Source organism: Poecile atricapillus, chromosome 1 (assembly GCF_030490865.1).
Source record: "Poecile atricapillus isolate bPoeAtr1 chromosome 1, bPoeAtr1.hap1, whole genome shotgun sequence".
NCBI classification, from domain to species: Eukaryota; Metazoa; Chordata; class Aves; order Passeriformes; family Paridae; genus Poecile; species Poecile atricapillus.
In genome coordinates this window covers 26772790-26791118 of record NC_081249.1, presented here as the reverse complement: position 1 = coordinate 26791118, position 18329 = coordinate 26772790, and the positions used below count along the sequence as shown (strand labels likewise).

General features: G+C 43.2%; 1 protein-coding gene across 3 annotated transcripts; it reads right to left on the bottom strand.

Moving 5' to 3' along the window:
• Positions 1–346: 346 nt before the first annotated feature.
• CHAMP1 (chromosome alignment maintaining phosphoprotein 1) lies at positions 347–11670 on the bottom strand. 3 transcript variants are annotated; one of them, XM_058857890.1, is made up of 3 exons: positions 11558–11634; positions 11031–11202; positions 347–4032 (listed from the first exon to the last, which is right to left on the bottom strand). In XM_058857890.1, exon 3 carries the CDS (start codon positions 3969–3971, stop codon positions 1137–1139), a length of 2835 nt encoding a protein of 944 aa, XP_058713873.1. In that variant the 5' UTR covers positions 3972–4032; positions 11031–11202; positions 11558–11634; the 3' UTR covers positions 347–1136. The 3 variants fall into 3 exon arrangements, with proteins under 3 accessions (XP_058713873.1, XP_058713854.1, XP_058713863.1); XM_058857871.1 differs by lacking the exon at positions 11031–11202 and having other exon boundaries at positions 11558–11670; XM_058857880.1 differs by lacking the exons at positions 11031–11202; positions 11558–11634 and adding an exon at positions 8692–8810.
• Positions 11671–18329: the final 6659 nt, after the last annotated feature.

Below are 18329 nucleotides of genomic sequence, written 5' to 3'. Positions count from 1 at the left end.
TCCTTCTTCTTTGTTCTGCCTCCACTTAAAATCTACATTCCTGCTGAATTATAAATTACTTACGTGTTTTTAACAAATAATACACAAATCACACAAAGGCCAGCATCCTAAATAACAATGCAAAAATTCTTGTTTTCCTTCTATTACATCTGACATGTTCTTCTGAAAGAGATGGGAAATTTAGACTAACCTTGCTTAGTGATGACTGGGAAGTGGAAGTTTTCAAAGCAGACCTCCTGGGTAATTATGTACCTCTTGTTGCCAAAGATACTTGAAAGATCCTATGTTGAACACAAAGGTTTCATTCTTGACTTGAACAAAAAAAAACAAAAAACAAATTATGGCCAACACCAGGTTGGGTCTCTTTTTATTGTTAAAACATTAAAGCATAACATTTCACCAAATACAGGAAATTCAGGGGTTGTCTGACATTACAAATATCGGGATCATCAAGAGAAAATGTTGAGCTATACATAGTCTGACGTTAATCTATCAATTTAAAGTTTATTAGTACATGATTAAAACATGGCCGAAATACAGAACCACAAAATAAGTACCTTGATGCTTCTAAATCTGAGACAAGTCAGAGAACTGAGTGCAATAAATTTCCAGCAAATGTTTATACACTCAATTACAACCTCAGGGCAGAATCATTCCAGGAATATTGGTAATTCATCTCATTCTGGCTCATTCACATTCAATTTAGTGAGAATTTTGATTTGAGAACTTGGTAAAAACATTTTTAAAAATACAACATTTAACAAATGTGAAAAAAGAAGTTGTCTTCACAGGAAAATATGGATTGCTTGCCACTCCAGTCCTTAATTGCCTATATGTTTTACAAATCTTTACAAAACTAATTTGTATCCATTTTGGTTTCAAAAACATAGTACATCTGAAAAATAAAATATGACTCTACTGATGGGTAATACAAAGACATGAACACGCATTTAAAATTACTTTAAAAAGTAAATCTTTTCAGTAATACAGCTATAAGACAAGTTAAACATAGTACAATAAACCATGCATCTTCTGACTTGTCAGATCAGCTAAACTACTCGGTTAACATACAGTAACACTTTTGAACACTTTGTAAATTCATCTTTTCTAGCACAAGGAAAAAAAAAAAAAACAGATTAAATTTGTTCTTCAAGTGGTTCAAGGCTGTCCAAGTGTTTTTTAGGTGTATCATCACTATGACGGCTTTGGCAATGGGTTAAATGTTTCTTAAAGCCTCGGGGAAAATTTGATTCAAAATTACAACGGGGACACTTCAACAAACTTTGACCATGAGCAGCAACATGATTTTTAAGAAGAGACTCCAAGAGAAAAGCTTTACCACATATTTTACATTTGTATGGGCTTTGAACGTTATGCTTGTTAACTAAATGGTGCAAGACAGCACCTTTTTTCATTGCACGACAGCAACAAATTTTGCAGTAATACTTTCCCTTGCCACGCTTCATGTATTTTGCTATTTCTTCCTCAGAGATGAAAGCCTCTTTCTCTTCAGTAAACTGAAGCACACACTGTGGCTGCGTAGGAGTAGTTGCATCCATTTTGCTCTCTTTGCTGTAATCTGATGACTCCATATCATACTGCTCTTGGTCACTGTTGGATTCTTGTTCCTTTATCTCCATCGAGTCCACTGCTGTCTTTCCAGACTCACTGCTATTTAGTTCAGAATCTGAGTTCTCCTGGTTTTCCTTCTTGGGCTTCTTTGCTGGGCATGAATATAACATGTGTTCAGGTGATTCTTTGGTTAATATTGATTGTTCATCCTGTGAGAATAAATCATCCAGTGGTTTCTGATCATCTAAACTGTGAGAGAGAAAGTCACTCTCACCAGACTCACTAGGTGTTTGGGGCTCGGAGAAAAAGCCCGAAGCAGACTTGTGAGGCTCGGAAAACAGGATGTTCTTCTGGATTTCAGAAGGTACAGTAGTTTCAGCATGTCTCTGGCCATCAGAGGATAGAGCAGCAGCAGGCTTCTGCATCTCAGAAAATACAGCATGCTTTTGAACATCAGGGGAAACAGCAGATTTCTGGCAGTCTGTGAAAACAGCTTGCTTGAATGTCTCAGGAGAAACAGGAGTAGGTTTCTGGGACTCAGTAAAGAGGCTGTGTTTCTGAACTTCAGGAGATGTGGATTTCTGAGATTCTAGAAAGGAAGTAGACTCCTGAACTTCAGAGGAAATGGAAGTGAGTTTTTGGGCTTCAGAAAACAGGGCATGCTTCTGGACTTCAGAAGAAACAAGAGCAGATTTTTGGGCTTCAGAACACAGAGCTTGTTTTTGACCTTCAGTAGAAACAGCAGAAGTAGATGTCTGATTCTGGGGCTCAGAAAAGACAGCACGTTTCTGGACATCAGTAGACGCAGTAGGATTAGATTTACGAGTGTCCGGGAACAACACTCTTTTCCGAGGTTCAGGGAAATGAGCCCGTTTCTGAATCTCAGATGAAGCAGCAGAGGTGGATTTCTGAGTTTCAGGAAAATACATAGATTTCCGTGACTCAGAGAGTTTCCAAGATTCAGGAGATACTGAAACACCAGGCTTACGGACCTCAGGAAAGAAAGAAGGCTTCCAGGAGTCAGAGGAAACAGTGTGACTAGACTTTCGAATCTCAGGAGAAACAGGGGGAGAATGCTTCCATGTGTCAGGGGACAGAACAGGTTTCCAGCCTTCAGGGTAAACAGATGAGATGGGTTTCCAGGGCTCAGAAGAAACAAGAGTAGACTTCTGGGATTCAGAAAAGGACGTAGACTTACACGAATCAGAAACAAGCCTCCTAGGTTCTGGCAACACAACCGAACCAGGTCTTCGGGACTCAGGGGCAGACCTCCGGGATTCTACGGACACTGACATGGCAGGCTTTGAAGCCCAGGGAGAAACTGTGGGAGACTTCTGCACTTCATGAGGTGCAGACCTCCAGGGCTCAGGGGAAACAGTTGGACCAGGTCTCCATGACTCTGGCGAAACTGCAGAAGCAGGCCTCCGGGTTTCAGGAGAAGAAGCGGAAGTGGGCCTACGCATTTGAGAGGGATGCCTCCGTGGTTCAGGAGACCCAGCTGGAGCATACCTCCGTGGTTCAGGGGACACTGCTGGAGGAGGTTTCTTTGGCTCTGGTGACACTGCTGGGGAGTATCTGCGGGGTTCTGGAGACACAGCAGGAGAATGGCGCCGGGGCTCTGGTGATATGGCAGGGGAATGCCGACGGGGCTCTGGAGACGTCGCTGGGGAGTGCCGACGGGGCTCCGGAGACACGGCTGGGGCTGGCTTCTGTGGGTCGGGGGACACGGCAGGAGATGGCTTCTGTGGGTCAGGAGACATGACAGGAGATGGCTTCTGTGGGTCAGGAGACACAGCAGGAGATGGCTTCTGTGGGTCAGGGGACACAGATGAGGCTAACTTCTCTGGATCAGGAGATGTGGCCTGGGCTGACTTTTCTGGATCTGGAGACACAGCCTGGACTGATTTCTCTGGCTCTGAGGAAGTCACTTGAGCAGACTTCTGGGGCTCTGGAGACACAGATTTCTGAAGCTTGGGAGAAACAACAGGTTCAGATTTGGGGAGTTCAGGAGAAAGAGCAGGTTTGCGTGACTCAGGAGAAAGGGAAGGTTTCTGTGGCTCCAACGTGACACTTTTTTTGGATGAATCTGAATCTCCTTCTACCTGTTGCTCTTTCTGCTCCTTGTTCCACTTCTCAGGTGCTCCATGCTGTGCTTTGATGTGATAATATACGTTGCAATACATCTTGCTGGTAAAGAAACATTTATGGCAGTGAAACAGTTTTGCACTTTTTTGATAAAATATAAGTTTACCTAAACCAGCAGCATCCATTTCATCACAATACTCCGGGTGAACGGTACCCATATGAATTTGTATGTTTTCATAGTCAGTTCCTCTGAAGCTGCAGTAGTCACACTCCAAGCGCTCTGTGGTTTTCCGTAGTATCTGCAACATGTCCATTTTTCTATAGGCAGCAACAGTTTCCACAGCACTGCACCTTTTAAAGAGGAATTTTCAGTTCCTGCAAGAAAGGAAAAAGATCTGTATAGTTATCTGTCCGTGTTAATTTCAACTCTGTCTCTCCTAAATAACCACATGGGCTTTTCCCTGCTCACCCCCTCCCTTTTTAGAAAGCATAAATTTTGCACAGATACTGACTACTTCATAAAGAAGTCCAAACATAGGTGTCACCAACTCCTGAAAGACATTTTGCATCAGTAAAACTTAAAAAAACAAAGCTTATACTTAGCAATAAGCCTTCCTACGTATGTAAAAAAACTGGAAGCAATTGATAAAAAAAGAACCCAGGTGATGAAGAGCAAAGTTTGAATTTCATTTGATAAATGTGACTTGTTTTCTCCATTTTCTTCTCTTCCCATATTTGATGTGCTTTTATTGACATTGTATTATTTACATTATACATGTAAACTGAAAACAAAAAGTACTTTGGAAAGTACTTGAAACACTGCCACCGAGATAAGGCCATTTGAAAAATGCATCTCCGTCATTAAATTTCCAAACAAATCAGCAGTTTTTGACAAAGACCAAACAAAATTCAAGAAAACAGCAGCCTAAAGCCTAGGCTCTTTTCATCTGTCAAATACTGACTTCCTTTAACTAATTACATGAAAAAAAATAATGCTGATCATAAAGACTTCATGTATTATGAAAACGACTTTTCCTGTTCTATAATTTCATCTGTTATCCCAATAGCAACAAAAATACCATTTAAGAAAAACAGCAGGGTTTTTTTTTCCCCAGTTGGTATAGTTAATAGTCTGCTGTATCCATAACATTGTTTTCCTCATCCCAAAGATGGAAATTTCTCAAAATTAATGGCTTTTGCAAGACTTTAAAAAGCCCAATATAACAACAAAAAAAAACCCAAACAAAAAAATCCCCAAAAACCAAACAAAAAACCCCCAAGCACAAATAGCTTTTAATGATTTTGCTAGATTCCCCTGTTTCCAACAGAATTTAACCAGATTAGCTACTACAATAAGCAGAAAACCACATCTAGCCATATTCTGTAAGTTACATCAACATAAAAGTGGAAGGTAAAAAGGACTTTTAAGTGAAATGCACACACTTTTTTCTTTAAGGTTGAAATTAAACACTTATTAGCATGATTAATCATGCTAAGCTATGAATCTAATTTTGGGGAGTCATGTAAAACACACTGCTTCAAAACACTCAAAAGTGTTGTTGTATTTTAACATTAATTTACCTGTCTAAATATATATTAGACTAACAAGTCTAAAAATATGCATTCAAAGCAAGTTTTCTTAATTTATTCCTAAAGCATTTCTTATGGAAATGAGGCTTACACAAACACATTGCCCTACAGTCAATGCCAATCAAACCGGACAAAGCAATCCAGCCTTACTTTGCATTTCTACACCTTTCATGAAAATCAGGAACTAGAGAATGCAAGCAATGCCTCCACTGAGGCAGAATATGTCACTTAGCAGCAACTTCTTCTGTTTAGTCTCTACACAAATAGTCTTGAAACATTCAGAGCAAGCAGTGTCTGATTCAGCTTGTAATTAAGGAAAAGGGGAAGAAATTAAAAATACTACAGCAGTGAGCTGCTTTGGGCTTGGGGCACAGACAGAATGAAAGCAAATTAGCAGTGCTGCTAAAGGATGAGATGGATACAGCAAAAAAACAGGAAAGAAGGATTGGCTGAGGAACAAGAGAGCACAAATCCTTAAGAAATAGAGGTTCACTAGCTCAGTTGCTTATGGAACAACTCCTTTGCGTGCACTGTGCGTACACATTTCACATTAAGTCACAGGAACAGGTAGATTTCCTGTGAAGCATGGTGGAACCACAAATGGAGCTTTAAGAAGGATCCTGCTTTATAACCATGAGACAAATGAACAGCATCCAACCACAGCCTAGCTACAAATGAGAAGTAATTACTCTGCACTGCAAACACTGAAGTGGAAGGACCTTTGGGGTATAAGGCGGAGTTTCCCAGCACTGCTGGCAGCCATACAAAAGACACCCCAAATTGTAGCCTACGCCACATTCAGTGTGGACCCAAAACACTTCCCAACATTTTATAACAATTTTTTATGTCTGTAAAAGATGAAAGCAAAACAGAAACTTGACAGCAGTGCTCAGTGGGCTGTATCTCTGCAACAGAAAATAACTTGCCAATTAAAAATCCACAGCACATCATGTCTTAGTACTCCAAGACCTTCAAGTCATTATGAATTACAGTTTATGTTTTGTTTGCAGAACTCAGGACAATGGGAGGAAAGGAAGATTTAAATTTGAAAGCAACAATTTCTGATATGAGCTAAATAAAAAGGTTTTGGGTGTTTTTAATCAAATCACAGCAGAACATAATTAGGACAATAAAGACATATGCGGTAATCACATTTTTAGACTTGAAAGAAAATTTGTCAATTCCAAAATTGGTTGCAATCCTGAATTAACCATTTTCACTAGAAAACCAAAAAAGGGCTTTTGCAATTTGAATTTATCATGGTTTATAACAAAGTTTACTAGACAATATTTTCTACTCACTTCATAATTTCCCTGCACTTTGCATGTCACCTGTTGCCCTTGCTGCAGTTTTTTGTTATTCACTGAAATACACTTCACCACACCTCCCAACCTCTTCGTTTATTCAGTTGTACTTTACTTTATGATGAAAATCCCCACTTTCTTTCAAAATACAACTGTTAGAAGAAGTCAGGGATTGCCTTCCACAAACTGTCCAAATTGCTGCTAAGCTTTTTTCACCATGAAATTATTTTGGAGCCAAAGAAGTTACAGGCACACTCCAGACATCCAGAAGTCTTGACAGTCAAGCCTTTTGCATGAGAAATAACATTAAAGAGCTGAGGGCACTTCAATGTTTTTGGTTTTTTTTAATGTGATTGCCATCACTCACCATTTCTAGTTTTTTAACTCAGCCCACTGTATCTGGCGGTCACTGAAGTAACTGCCTCTCCTGCTGAAATATCTACTTAATTGAGGCATCTTACTGATCAACGCAACTCTTGATTAAACCTTAGGCTGCAAGTTCAAGGAATAGTAAATCTAGTTTTAAAATAGTTACTGAGATCAGTAACAAACAGTGCTGAGCCCCTACTAACTCATGTTGTCAATTTAAATTTGTTGAAACAGTTCTGAAATAATAAACTCTCAGATGTTGCTGGTTCGTTTAGCACAGCTCTAAATAACTAGTCTGAAAGATTTTCCTGTCAAGCCCTCCTGACTCCTTCTCAATATTAAGGTCCAATGTCTCTACGTGGTTTTGGTTGCTGCCCTCCTCTGTTTTCAAGTTTATCACACAGATGACTCTGCTTCACACTGCTCTTTGCCATCACCTCCAGCATCAGAACTTGTTCTGCACTGGATCCTGCCTTGCCTAGCTGGGTGAAAGTGCAAGGAACAGCACTGTCATGAGCAACAGCTTCTCCATGAAACAAAGCAGAAGACAGATGGCCACTGGAGTATCTCTCAAGACTTCTTGAATACTTCTACGAGGACAAAGAAGCTGCCACCTCTGCAAGTACAAATAACTTCTGTGCAGGCCCCAGGCCACTTTGTTAAGTTGAACACTCTGCCAGGCCATAGCTGTTTTGTAAAAAGGACACCTGAGCATTCCCCTATTTGAACTCTCAGTTAACAGGACGTGCAGTGCAACAGTGGCTATAACTGAAGCTGTGCTTCATGCCACTGTAACACTACAAAGCACAACACATTCCTTAATTGCTCTTTCTGAATTCCCTCCTACTTTTCTCACTTTCCATGGCTGCAACCCTGAGAAAACAAATACAGATGCAGCCAAATAGAACTAATTATCTTTTCCGAAAACACACTACAACTGAATCAGAAGCCTGAAGCCCACAATTTATGCCTGTCCTGCATCCACATCCTGCCTTCAAGACAAAATACTATGATACAACTAAGATTCTGAAGCTTTATATACTAAATTTTAACTTAAGGCAGACAAGATTAATTCAGAGTCTTCCTAAGACATGACATTTCCCACTGAAATCTACCTGAACAGGTAAGTGCTTCTGGCTGAAAGCTCACTATATCCTCAGATATCAAGCACAGTAACAGCATCAGCACTAACTCAGCTCTTAGCTGACTTGAAGTGACACAGATCAATGTCCATCACTCAGTTTTAAAGCTGCCTGAAGAGACACAAACCTCTGCAGTGGGACCACCCAGTCCCTACTGCTGCTCCATCAACCACCTCTCCCAGCCCCTCTTTTTTCATGCATGTTTAGAACCTACATACAGAGGTTCCTACCACCAACTCTCTCCTCTCTCCACTGAGATGCTGAAGATCCTTATACCACCTCCTGTCCCCTACACTGAAGTTTTGCCATAATCTCCTCCACCAGAGGAAGAACAGAAAAACAGCATAGGGAAAAGACTGGTAACAAGGACACGTATCTATCTGAGAAAAGAACAACCATCCCATCTTTTCTTGATTTGTTCTTAGCAGACAAGAGGCTAAAGCCATGCTTTGGCAGAAAGAAGTATCCAGGAAGTCAGAGGCAGTGAGACAACCGCAAATTCAACCAAAACCTGGTTATGAGTATCGCAAGGCAGCCACAGAGTGGAGTCAAACATCAGAAGTTTCTCTTGAGCTCATGTTAAACTGAGCAATAGGAACGTCCTAAGCTAATGCACAGAGAGGAGAGACCTCCTGATGTCTTCCCAGCCAACACATCCAGCCATGTCAGAGATGAATTCTGCATGCCATCTTCCACGGGGATCCCACTTAAGACTGAGCCATACTTCCTACAGCCTCCCAAAAGCCTCCTAGTGGAAGAAAAGGGGAAAAATGCAGAGGCAATAGCTACATATAAGAAGGAATCCATGCAGGGGGGTGGCACAACCTGACTCTGGCAGCAAGCAAGATGTCTCTACTTCTTAACTCCATTCCAATTTCATAGCTACAAGTCTTCCAATCATTCCTGGTAATTTTTAATAAACACATTCTACACTTAGCACTGCAACATTTAATATATACCCGCACTTTTCCTCTAGAGAAGATAATCTGCAACTGTCTGAGGGAAGCAAGAATGGGCTCAGGGAGAAAAATCTAGACTGTCTGTGAGCACAGAAAAATAAGATTTCTTTTAACATTACATGAAGAAATTCAGAGCACAGTAACAAGTAGTCTGCCACATCACTATTCTAAATCAGACTGTCTTGGTTCTCAGTGGCAGAAGAATCCATAACTCTTTTCCTCTCAATAAACAATCAAGCCTGGCAAAACACAAGCAGATAGAGGACATGCAACCTACTTTAATGACACCAACACAGACAGGAAAATGTTCTAGAAGAAAGCCCTGTGATTTTCTCCAATGTCCTACAACCACACATAGGATTCCCTATACCAGTCACTGCACAGGAAGGATCACTGTTTATTTTCATAAGCCTTGGAAGTTTCTTGCAGGCCAACAGTTCAGTCATAACCTCTGCCAGTGAGGAGGGTCAAAGGTAAATTTGTTCCCAGCAAAAGAAAGCTGGGTGAGAAAGATACAGCAGCATCACTGCCTTTGTTAGCAGGAGCAGATCCAGACTTTTGCTGGGTTTTTGCTGTTCTTGCAGTGCCAAAAAGTAAATGGCAGTCTGGTGGCAGCATGATGCTTCTCTTGAAGCTACATCCCTATGTTGTGACTGACAAAGAGAAGTTCAGCTCCCAGAGGAAGCTGAACACGAACACCCCACAGTGGGGCAGAGCAGGCATTTCACAACGCACTAAGCAGGTAAGGGCATCACTTCTAAGGCACCATGAACAAGACAGGCAGCCCTATGCTCCTGCTAGTCCAGAAGTGTCCACAGTATCTGACTACAACCTCACATCTGAACTCACAGCTACCAGCCAGTCTATTCAGGCTAAGTGCCATCTGCAACAATTGCTGAACTATGTCTTTAAAATTACACAGCTACACAAGGCACAAACACTCTGACCCAACCAGCCACTGAACCAGTAAGATATGCTAGGAACATGGGAGGCACCAGATCCAGGCAGGAAATGCTGTATTATGAAGTTCCATGTTTCCAGGAAAGGTTCAAGTCAGGGGAGATCTACAAAGTGACAATACTTGATGCACATGCAGATGACTTAAGAAACACAAAGCATCCAGAACTTCAGCAATTTTGCAATATTTCAATCTTTGTTACGAGAATGACAAGTCTACACAACATTAGTTCTCAATACAAGATCTAACAACAGTCTAAATTACAGAGTAAAATCAATGTACCTTTGACAGATTCAAGATAGAAGAAATTAATTCTATGTACTTCTGACACAGCTTTCTAACTCCAAGTTGACAATTCCATTTAGTTGGCTTCCAAAAACGGCCCCAAAAACCTTACTGCTGCAGTGCTACACCTAAGCTAATGAAGTGCCACTAGACCCACTAGAGCATTACAATTTAGTCAAGAACTGAATTATGGTTGTAAAACTTGGTGTTAACAGGCTAAGAATTCCATTTACACTACTCTGAAAGAATATGGGGTTCAAGGGAAGATTATGGAAGAGAAATATGAAACACAAAGTTTCTATATTCCTTACTTGCAAAAAATTAATTGAATCATTGAGGTCGAAAAAGACCTCTGAGATCATCAGGCACCAGCCTATGACTGAACACCACCTTGTCAAGTAGACCATGGCACTCAGTGCCACATCCAGCCTTTCCTTAAAACATCTCCAGGGACAGTGACTCCAACACCACCCTGGACAGTCCATTCCAATGTCTAATCACTTTCACAGTGAAGAAATTCTTCCTAATGAATGTGCAATCTAAATGTCCGTCGGTTTAATGTCCACGATTTAAGATTATGTCCTCTCGTCTTGTCACTTGTTGCCTGGGAGGAGAGGCCGACCCCCACCTAGCTACACTCCTTTCAGGTGGTTCTAGAGAGTGGTAAAGTCCCCCCCGAGCCTTCTGTTCTCCAGGCTAAACAAGCCCAGCTCCCTCAGCCGCTCCTCTCAGGACATGCTCTCCAGAACTGAGCCTTGTTCTGCACCTGCTTCTCTGCTCCCACGTGCGACGCACCCGCTCCCGGCAGCTATTTCTGTCACCGGGGAAGGGCCCGGTCCCGGCGGGGACATGTCCCGTGCCGAAGTCGCTATCCCAGGACAGCAGACCGGCAGCGTGCTCCTCCTGCTCCTCGCTCCGCCGGCATCACTTGAACTTTCCTGCGGGGAGGGGGTGCCTGCGGGCTCGGCTTTCCCGGGGCCGCCGGCTCGGCGCTGCCCGGCCCTCCCGGGGCCGCACCCCCGGGGCCGGGGGGCCACGCCGCCCGCCCATTCATCCCGCCCCTCCGGGCGCTCTCCCTCGCCGCCTCCCCTCTCCCTCTCCCTCTCCCCTCCCGTGCGCGGCCCCGCCGGTTTTGTTCCCCCCGCGCCGGCACCGGCAGGCGCCGCCGCCCCCCGCGCGGCGGGGGCTGGACAAGGGGAAGGCCCAGGCCCGATGCCCAGGGGGAGTGAGGGAAGCCCGCCGGGCCCGGCCGGCGGGAGCGGGGGGCGAGCGGGACGCGGTGCCCGCACTCACCGTTCGGCACCTCCGGGACGGCGGGCGCGGGGCCGGGGGGGCCGGGCCGGGCTCCCCCCGCCAATGGCGGCGGCGGCGGCGGCGGGAGGCGGGGCCGGGTCACGTGCCGCGGCCGCGGCGGCGGGGACGGGGGCGGGGCCGCGGTGCGGCGCCCTCCGCGCGGGCCGGCAGGGGGCGCTGCCGCACAGGGGGCCCGGCCTTGTCTGGGAGCCCGGAGAACGCTTGTCCAGGGCGGAGAGAATTCCAGAGTCCCAGAAACACAGCGTCGCAAGGTCACAAACTAGGCTGCAAAAGACCTCTGAGAACCTCGACTGTGACCAAATACCGCTGTGCCAACAAGACCATGGCCCTCGATGCCATGTCTAGTCTTCCTTAAGCACCTCCAGGGACTGTGACTCCACCACCTCCCCGGGCAGCCCCTTTCAATAACCAGTCACTCTCTGAGTGAAGAAATTCTTCCTAATATCTAACCTAAAAATCCCTCGATGCAGTTTAAGACTGTGTCCTCTCATCCTGTTGCAGGTTGCCAGGAAGAAGAGCCTGACGCCCATCTGGCTACAGCCTCCTTTCAGGTGACTAGAGAGTGGTAAAGCGTCCCCTGAGCCTCCTGTTCTCCAGGCTGAACGACCCCAGCTTCCTCAGCTGCTCCCTATAGGACACCCACTCTATCCCTATAGGACACCCACTCTATTGCTCTTCTCTGGATCTGCTCCAGCCCATTGATATCCTTCCCAAAATGAGGGGCCCAGAAATGGATGCAGGATTCTAGGTGTGGGCTTACCGGTGCCAAATAAGCCACACCTCAGCTACTGTGTCCCATTCTGGACCCCTCAATTCAGGAATTACTTTCTTGTCTTTTAGTTTTTGGAGTGCTTTTTGTCCAGTGTGGAAAGAATGACAGACTCACAGAATCACAAAACCAATTAAGTTGGAAAAGACCTCTGAGATCAACTCCAAACTATGACTGAACGCCCCTATGTCAATCAGACCACAGCACTAGGTATCACGTCCAGTTTTCCCTTAAACAACTCCAGGGACAGTTACTCCCTGGAGGTGTTTAAGGAAAGACTCTGGAGGCTGAGGGGCATTTTGTTAAGACAGAAGGTGGGGATAACCCAGGTTCTTGTTACTAGATCCCTTGGGCACATTAGTGTGAAATAACACTGAATGATCAATATTTGTAAATAAACAGTGCAGGGTTTATTATAGAACAATGTGGCTGCAAAGGTATGGAGTTGTTTTGGAGGTTATTATCTACAGTAATACAAGATTAAAGCATTGTGATGTAAAAGTGCATCATCACCCGAGTACACACAAGAGGAAAGACTGAGAAAGGACAAGAGAAGGAGAGGAGAGGTTCGGAAAGGAAAGGAAAGGAAAGGAAAGGAAAGGAAAGGAAAGGAAAGGAAAGGAAAGGAAAGGAAAGGAAAGGAAAGGAAAGGAAAGGAAAGGAAAGGAAAGGAAAGGAAAGGAAAGGAAAGGAAAGGAAAGGAAAGGAAAGGAAAGGAAAGGAAAGGAAAGGAAAGGAAAGGAAAGGAAAGGAAAGGAAAGGAAAGGAAAGGAAAGGAAAGGAAAGGAAAGGAAAGGAAAGGAAAGGAAAGGAAAGGAAAGGAAGAGTGTGAGGATCTCACCATCCTAAGCCTCACAACAAAACTTCGTTGCTCTACAATCTTGGTCAAAGTGGTGGTAGAGTGATGAGGGAAGCCCTGAAGAAGTGGTGGGGAAAAATCAGTGGTACACAGCTTCTCTTGGGTTTATATTCACTCAGGCTCAGGTGGATATAAACCAGGTACCTCCTCAGGAGCAGGGAGCTTGTTGTAATAATGTGGATTGTGGAACACCTCCGGAGTCTTCAACACCTTCTAAGACAACACAGCTGCCCATCCTAGCAGCCCAGCTGAGTCTGGAAAAAGTACTCCATTATGTCCCATCAGCAGAGATGAACGCACTCAGGTTACACATGAATTCCCTGCCATTTCTCAGGAGAAGGGGGAAGAATAGGGAGCCTCACAACCCAGGGGCTTGTGCAAGGAGGCACAACCTAGCATGACAAAGAGCACAATCCTCTCCACAGGATCCAGCTCCTATCTCACTCACAGCCTGAACTCATCATTCACCCTGTGCCTTATCAGATCAGAGGTTTAGCCATTACACACCTAAAAGTTCACTTGCTCCATCTCAACCAAGCACCCTGGCATCTCCACAAAGGAGGAATGTTTTGAGTCACTGTCTCTTAATATTTCAGTCTCTCACAGGTCCTCATTGCTCTCTACATCTTCCAGAGGAGGGAAGCTTTTCTCCCTGGTACCCACTGAGAGGACATGTGGGAATGGTGCAGAGCTCCTTCAGGGAAGGTTTAGGCTGGACATTCGGCAGCATTTCCTTACCAAAGGGCGGTCTGTATCAGGCAACATTTAGCAGTGATCTGTTGCATCCCCTGACTGCTTGGATAGAAGCAGTATTTTTCACCAGTTGTATCTAAGTTTCCAACAAAATCAATCCTGCCCATGATCTGAAAATGTAGTGGAAGTGTAGTGATTAACTACAGTTACTGACTGATGGGGAATTTCTTTATTAATTCCACAGCTAGAGGTCACAGAGAAATCTAGCACTGCAGGCTAGATACCCTCCTGGTCTTTTGTATAGTCATGTCCCCGGCTCATATCTCTGACTACAGATGATACATGCATCACTGGGGATTGTGTTTTTCCCATGACTAACAAAAATCTACTGGTTGTTTCCATCCAAGTCTTCAGCCAAGAGTGCTCTTACTACTCATCCCCCTGGTACTTGCATTTTATCTGGTTTTTATTACTCAAAATGCTGACTCCTGCTTTGTTCATTCATGGAAATAGCATGTAAAGTCAACCCAAGTCCAGCTAATAACCTGTTGCTCTCACTTGATCCAGAGCTTTTCATCTCTTTCTGGTTTGCCAGTGCTTTCACTCATCTTACAGGTTTTGAATTAAATTCTAGCTTCTGTAGTTAATAGAATAATTTCCATTGAGGATGGAATCAAACAATTAAATTACAGATAAATGAGGTGTACCCCATTTATTAGGTTTCTTCTTGGTCTAAGTAAACTTCTTTTTCCATGCTATTGTTATCTGCAAGTGATTTGGAGTACTTGGAGGATTTCCTGTCAACCTAGCCAAGAAGTTTTCTCAAAGGAGGTAAAGAAATCCCACAGAGTTTTTTTTGCTGGATTAGCAATTTCAGAGCAAGAATTGCACTAGAAAGAGAATGGGTAAAGAGCACATCTCAAATGCAGTGAATAACTTTTTTTTTTAATAGACTTTTTTTACTGTATGGTTAAATTTTCTTTTCTAACTTAAGGACTTTTTTTCTTTTACACCTAGGAACTTCACTTGATTTATTAAATCATACTAAAATTTCATAAGTCTCCCCCCTTTCAGTTAATATTATTGCGAAAAACACTTGTAGATAGTTTGCAGTTCTAGATGACTTTTTTTTTTCACAAGCCAAATGTAAAAATTACCATATTCACCTGTGAAGCCTCTCAGTAAAAATGCCTGCAGACTTTTGAAAGCATCGAGTTTAATCAACCAAGATAGCTATTTTTCTTCATTAAATTTCTTTGAGGCTTAGGCCTCAAAATTACTTTCTGAAATGGCCTTTTCCTTCTTATTATCTGGTAGTAACTAGCAACAAATCTGTTACCTAACACTGTAGCTATGGAGAGCTCACAATTCATTGGAGATACTTTTAAATACCCCTGACTACAATTTTTACCTTATGTAACATCCCCAAGTGTTTTCCTCCTTGATATTTGATTCTTAATTTAAAAAACTTAAAAGTTGCCAATATAGAATCAACTTTAATCTTTGTATTTCAGGATGTTGTTAAACGTTAAGGAAGCAAGACTGAGCCTATTCAGCTCTGGAAGTATTTCCATTTTTTCTTTGATATCCCCATTTTCTTGACTGAATGCCTGAGAACATAATTGGATTTCTGGATGCTGATGACCTTCAACAGCCATCAAAGCTGTGCAAGAACTTCCTGCAGGTAATGTCATATATTGGTGCCCATATTCAAGTTCATTGTTAAGAGAGAAGGTGAGGTAGAACTTCGCTTCAGGTTGATCCAGAAGAACCATCTGCAATTCTGCATAGCCAGATACAGGGAGCAGCACAATACACACATACCTGGGCACAGATCAGTAGTTACAGGCCAAGCCCTCCATGCTGTGGACAATCTAAAGCCAAACCCCCTGTCTTGCCAGCTGGAGCCTTCCAGAATTACTTTTCAATCTGTTCACGAGAGCTGGCAACTGAGATCCTGGAAGAAGAAAAAAACCCAGAACACCTATACCCTGGAAGACCCAGCCCCCCTTCCCCACCCCACAGCCTCCCCCCTCCCCCCCATTAATTTTTATGCAGGATCTTCTTATTTTATTTTAGACTATATCAACAATTTTAAAGAGAAGGGGAAAAAATAACCTCCTTTTTTGCATGGTTTTGTATCTCCTGCCTTCTGCACATTCTGGGAGCAATTTATGGATCTTGCATGCACCATAAGTCTATTTGGCATTTTTTGCTAACTTTTACCCTTTTGGAGCATGTTGGAGAACTTTTTTTTTTTTTTAAATAATCCAGGCTGTTAACTGGAACTGAGCAAAGAACACTGCAGTCCAATGTCTTGTGTGTTTGTGTCAATTTGAATCAAAATACTGTAATATTTATGTAACAGTATGAGCATCTGATAGTATTTATGCAATTCTAGATGGGATATGCAAATGGGGCATATTCAGGAGATCAGGTGTGGCCTAAAGAAGTGTAAATCACAAATATATCTGGAATATATTTATTTTTTAATTATGCAACAATGAAGAAGTCTGGGAGAGGGATTAGCTGCTAAGAGGAAACCAGCACTTGGTAAGATGACATTTTCAGTCTTCATCAACTTCAAGGAAAAGCTTAAGTGGAGGCACAGAAGACAGAGTGAATGCCTTTAAGTCACTTTGAAATTATCAGATAAGATTCTGGTTTCCCACTTGTTTAAGATATTTTTTCTTTCTAATGAAATTGTTATAAATAAGTAACTAGAGAATTTTAAGTCACTCCTCTCATCGTATAAGACTCAAACAGCACCACCAACTCACAAGTAATTTTCCCCTGGTTTTCAACATTCCATCAGGTTTGGGGAGGGAAGTACTACTCAATTTTCTTTCTTAGGCATATTTTATTCTGATGTTCAATATTATTTTGTGCCCAATGAGTGGGTTTTGCCATGTTTGTACTTCAGGCTTTTGTTTGGTCTGTTCAGGACTAATACTGCAAATAAATGCCAGCAGAGAAACTGCCTTCAGCATGAAGAGCAGTAGTGTTGGCTTAACCACAGATGGACCTCCAAAGACTCTCCAAAAACAACTTTCAACCATTTGATTTTAAATTAAAAGAAGCAACTGAATATATTTAAAAGCTGAATGTGAAATTGTCAGTACAATGTTTGGATCTGAATAACCTTCTCTTTAAAGCTGCAACGAGCACAAATGCAGGGATTTTTTACTGAATATTTACATTCCACATCAGTTTCCTGTAACACAATAGCTCACAACAGAATGGAGCCCAATCTCCATTTGACAGAGTGATTTCCATCTTCCTAAATGTCAATGACCTTGGAATTCAATAAGAAGCAGGGCAACAGAAATTTGGTGAAGCTATCAAGTAGGTGAAGGCTTTTTATTAAATGTAGAACATTATATTGTAAAAGCAAGAAAACAGATGGTACTGAAGTCAGCTGTGATGTAACCAGACACAGTTCCCATTCCATGGGGATGCTGTCTCTACTTTCAGCTAAGCTGAATTTGCAAAACAAAGTTACTATTGTGGCAATGAAGCTCTCACGCCACGATGAGTTTGCACAAAGGCAGGCAGCAAGCCTGCATTTATTTGATGTCATCGGGAGAAGCATAAAAGAACAAGTGAGCACAGAGCAGGTGGCAGCTCCTCCTGCCTGGCTGCCCCAGCAAGGGAAGCAAGCTCAGGCCCTGCTGCACTCCTGCGCAGGAGACATTGGAGCACAGACTTGAAAATGTATCCTGCTGCTTTAGCCACTGTACTTTGCAGCATTCCCATGAGGAATGTGCTCGATTCCAGTGGGCAGTCTTCCCTGCAGATATGGCTGCACAAGCTCGCATCCCAAACCTGATTCCTGTTTCCACAGGCACAGGCTGTCCTGCTGGCACTGCCCAAGATGACCATGAGAGCAGAGAGGGGAAGCTCAGCAGTGGTGTTTTCTCTGTTAAACAGGGGTCACACTGTAGCAGAGAGCCTGCAGGCAGCACTCCCATGCAACCTGGTATTCCTGGGGTTGCCTTGCTGCTCCTGTCTCTCCTGAGCTACTTGCAGCAGGTGTAGCAAAGCTCAGATCCTGCTGATGGTGGCTGGTACTTCCTATTGCCCCTCTCAGATGTGGGAAGAATAGATGTCAGTACCTGCTGCATAAGAGAGGCTGTCCTAAGGGTTCCTTGAGTGGCACTTCCAAGACATCAGGCAGCTGGGGCTCCTTGGGATGCAGCTCAGGCTGCAGCTGTGTACACAGATGCTGACTACTGCACTCTCCACATCCAAATTTGAACGCCCTGAATATTCCTTCCGTATGAATACCTAAGTCAAAGGACAGGCTCTCTGCCCCTCTGGGCAGGAGGGCTGCATTTACAAGAACACAACAATTTGTCAAAAGGCTGCAGAAATTTCTGTCTTGACCTGAATCTCCAGCTTGATCTGATGGACACAAGTGTTTAAGCTCT

What these genes read in the sequence shown, in the direction of transcription:
- CHAMP1 (XM_058857871.1), bottom strand. Translation starts at nt 3,971, where the DNA reads ATGGACATGTTGCAGATACTACGGAAAACCACAGAGCGCTTGGAGTGT.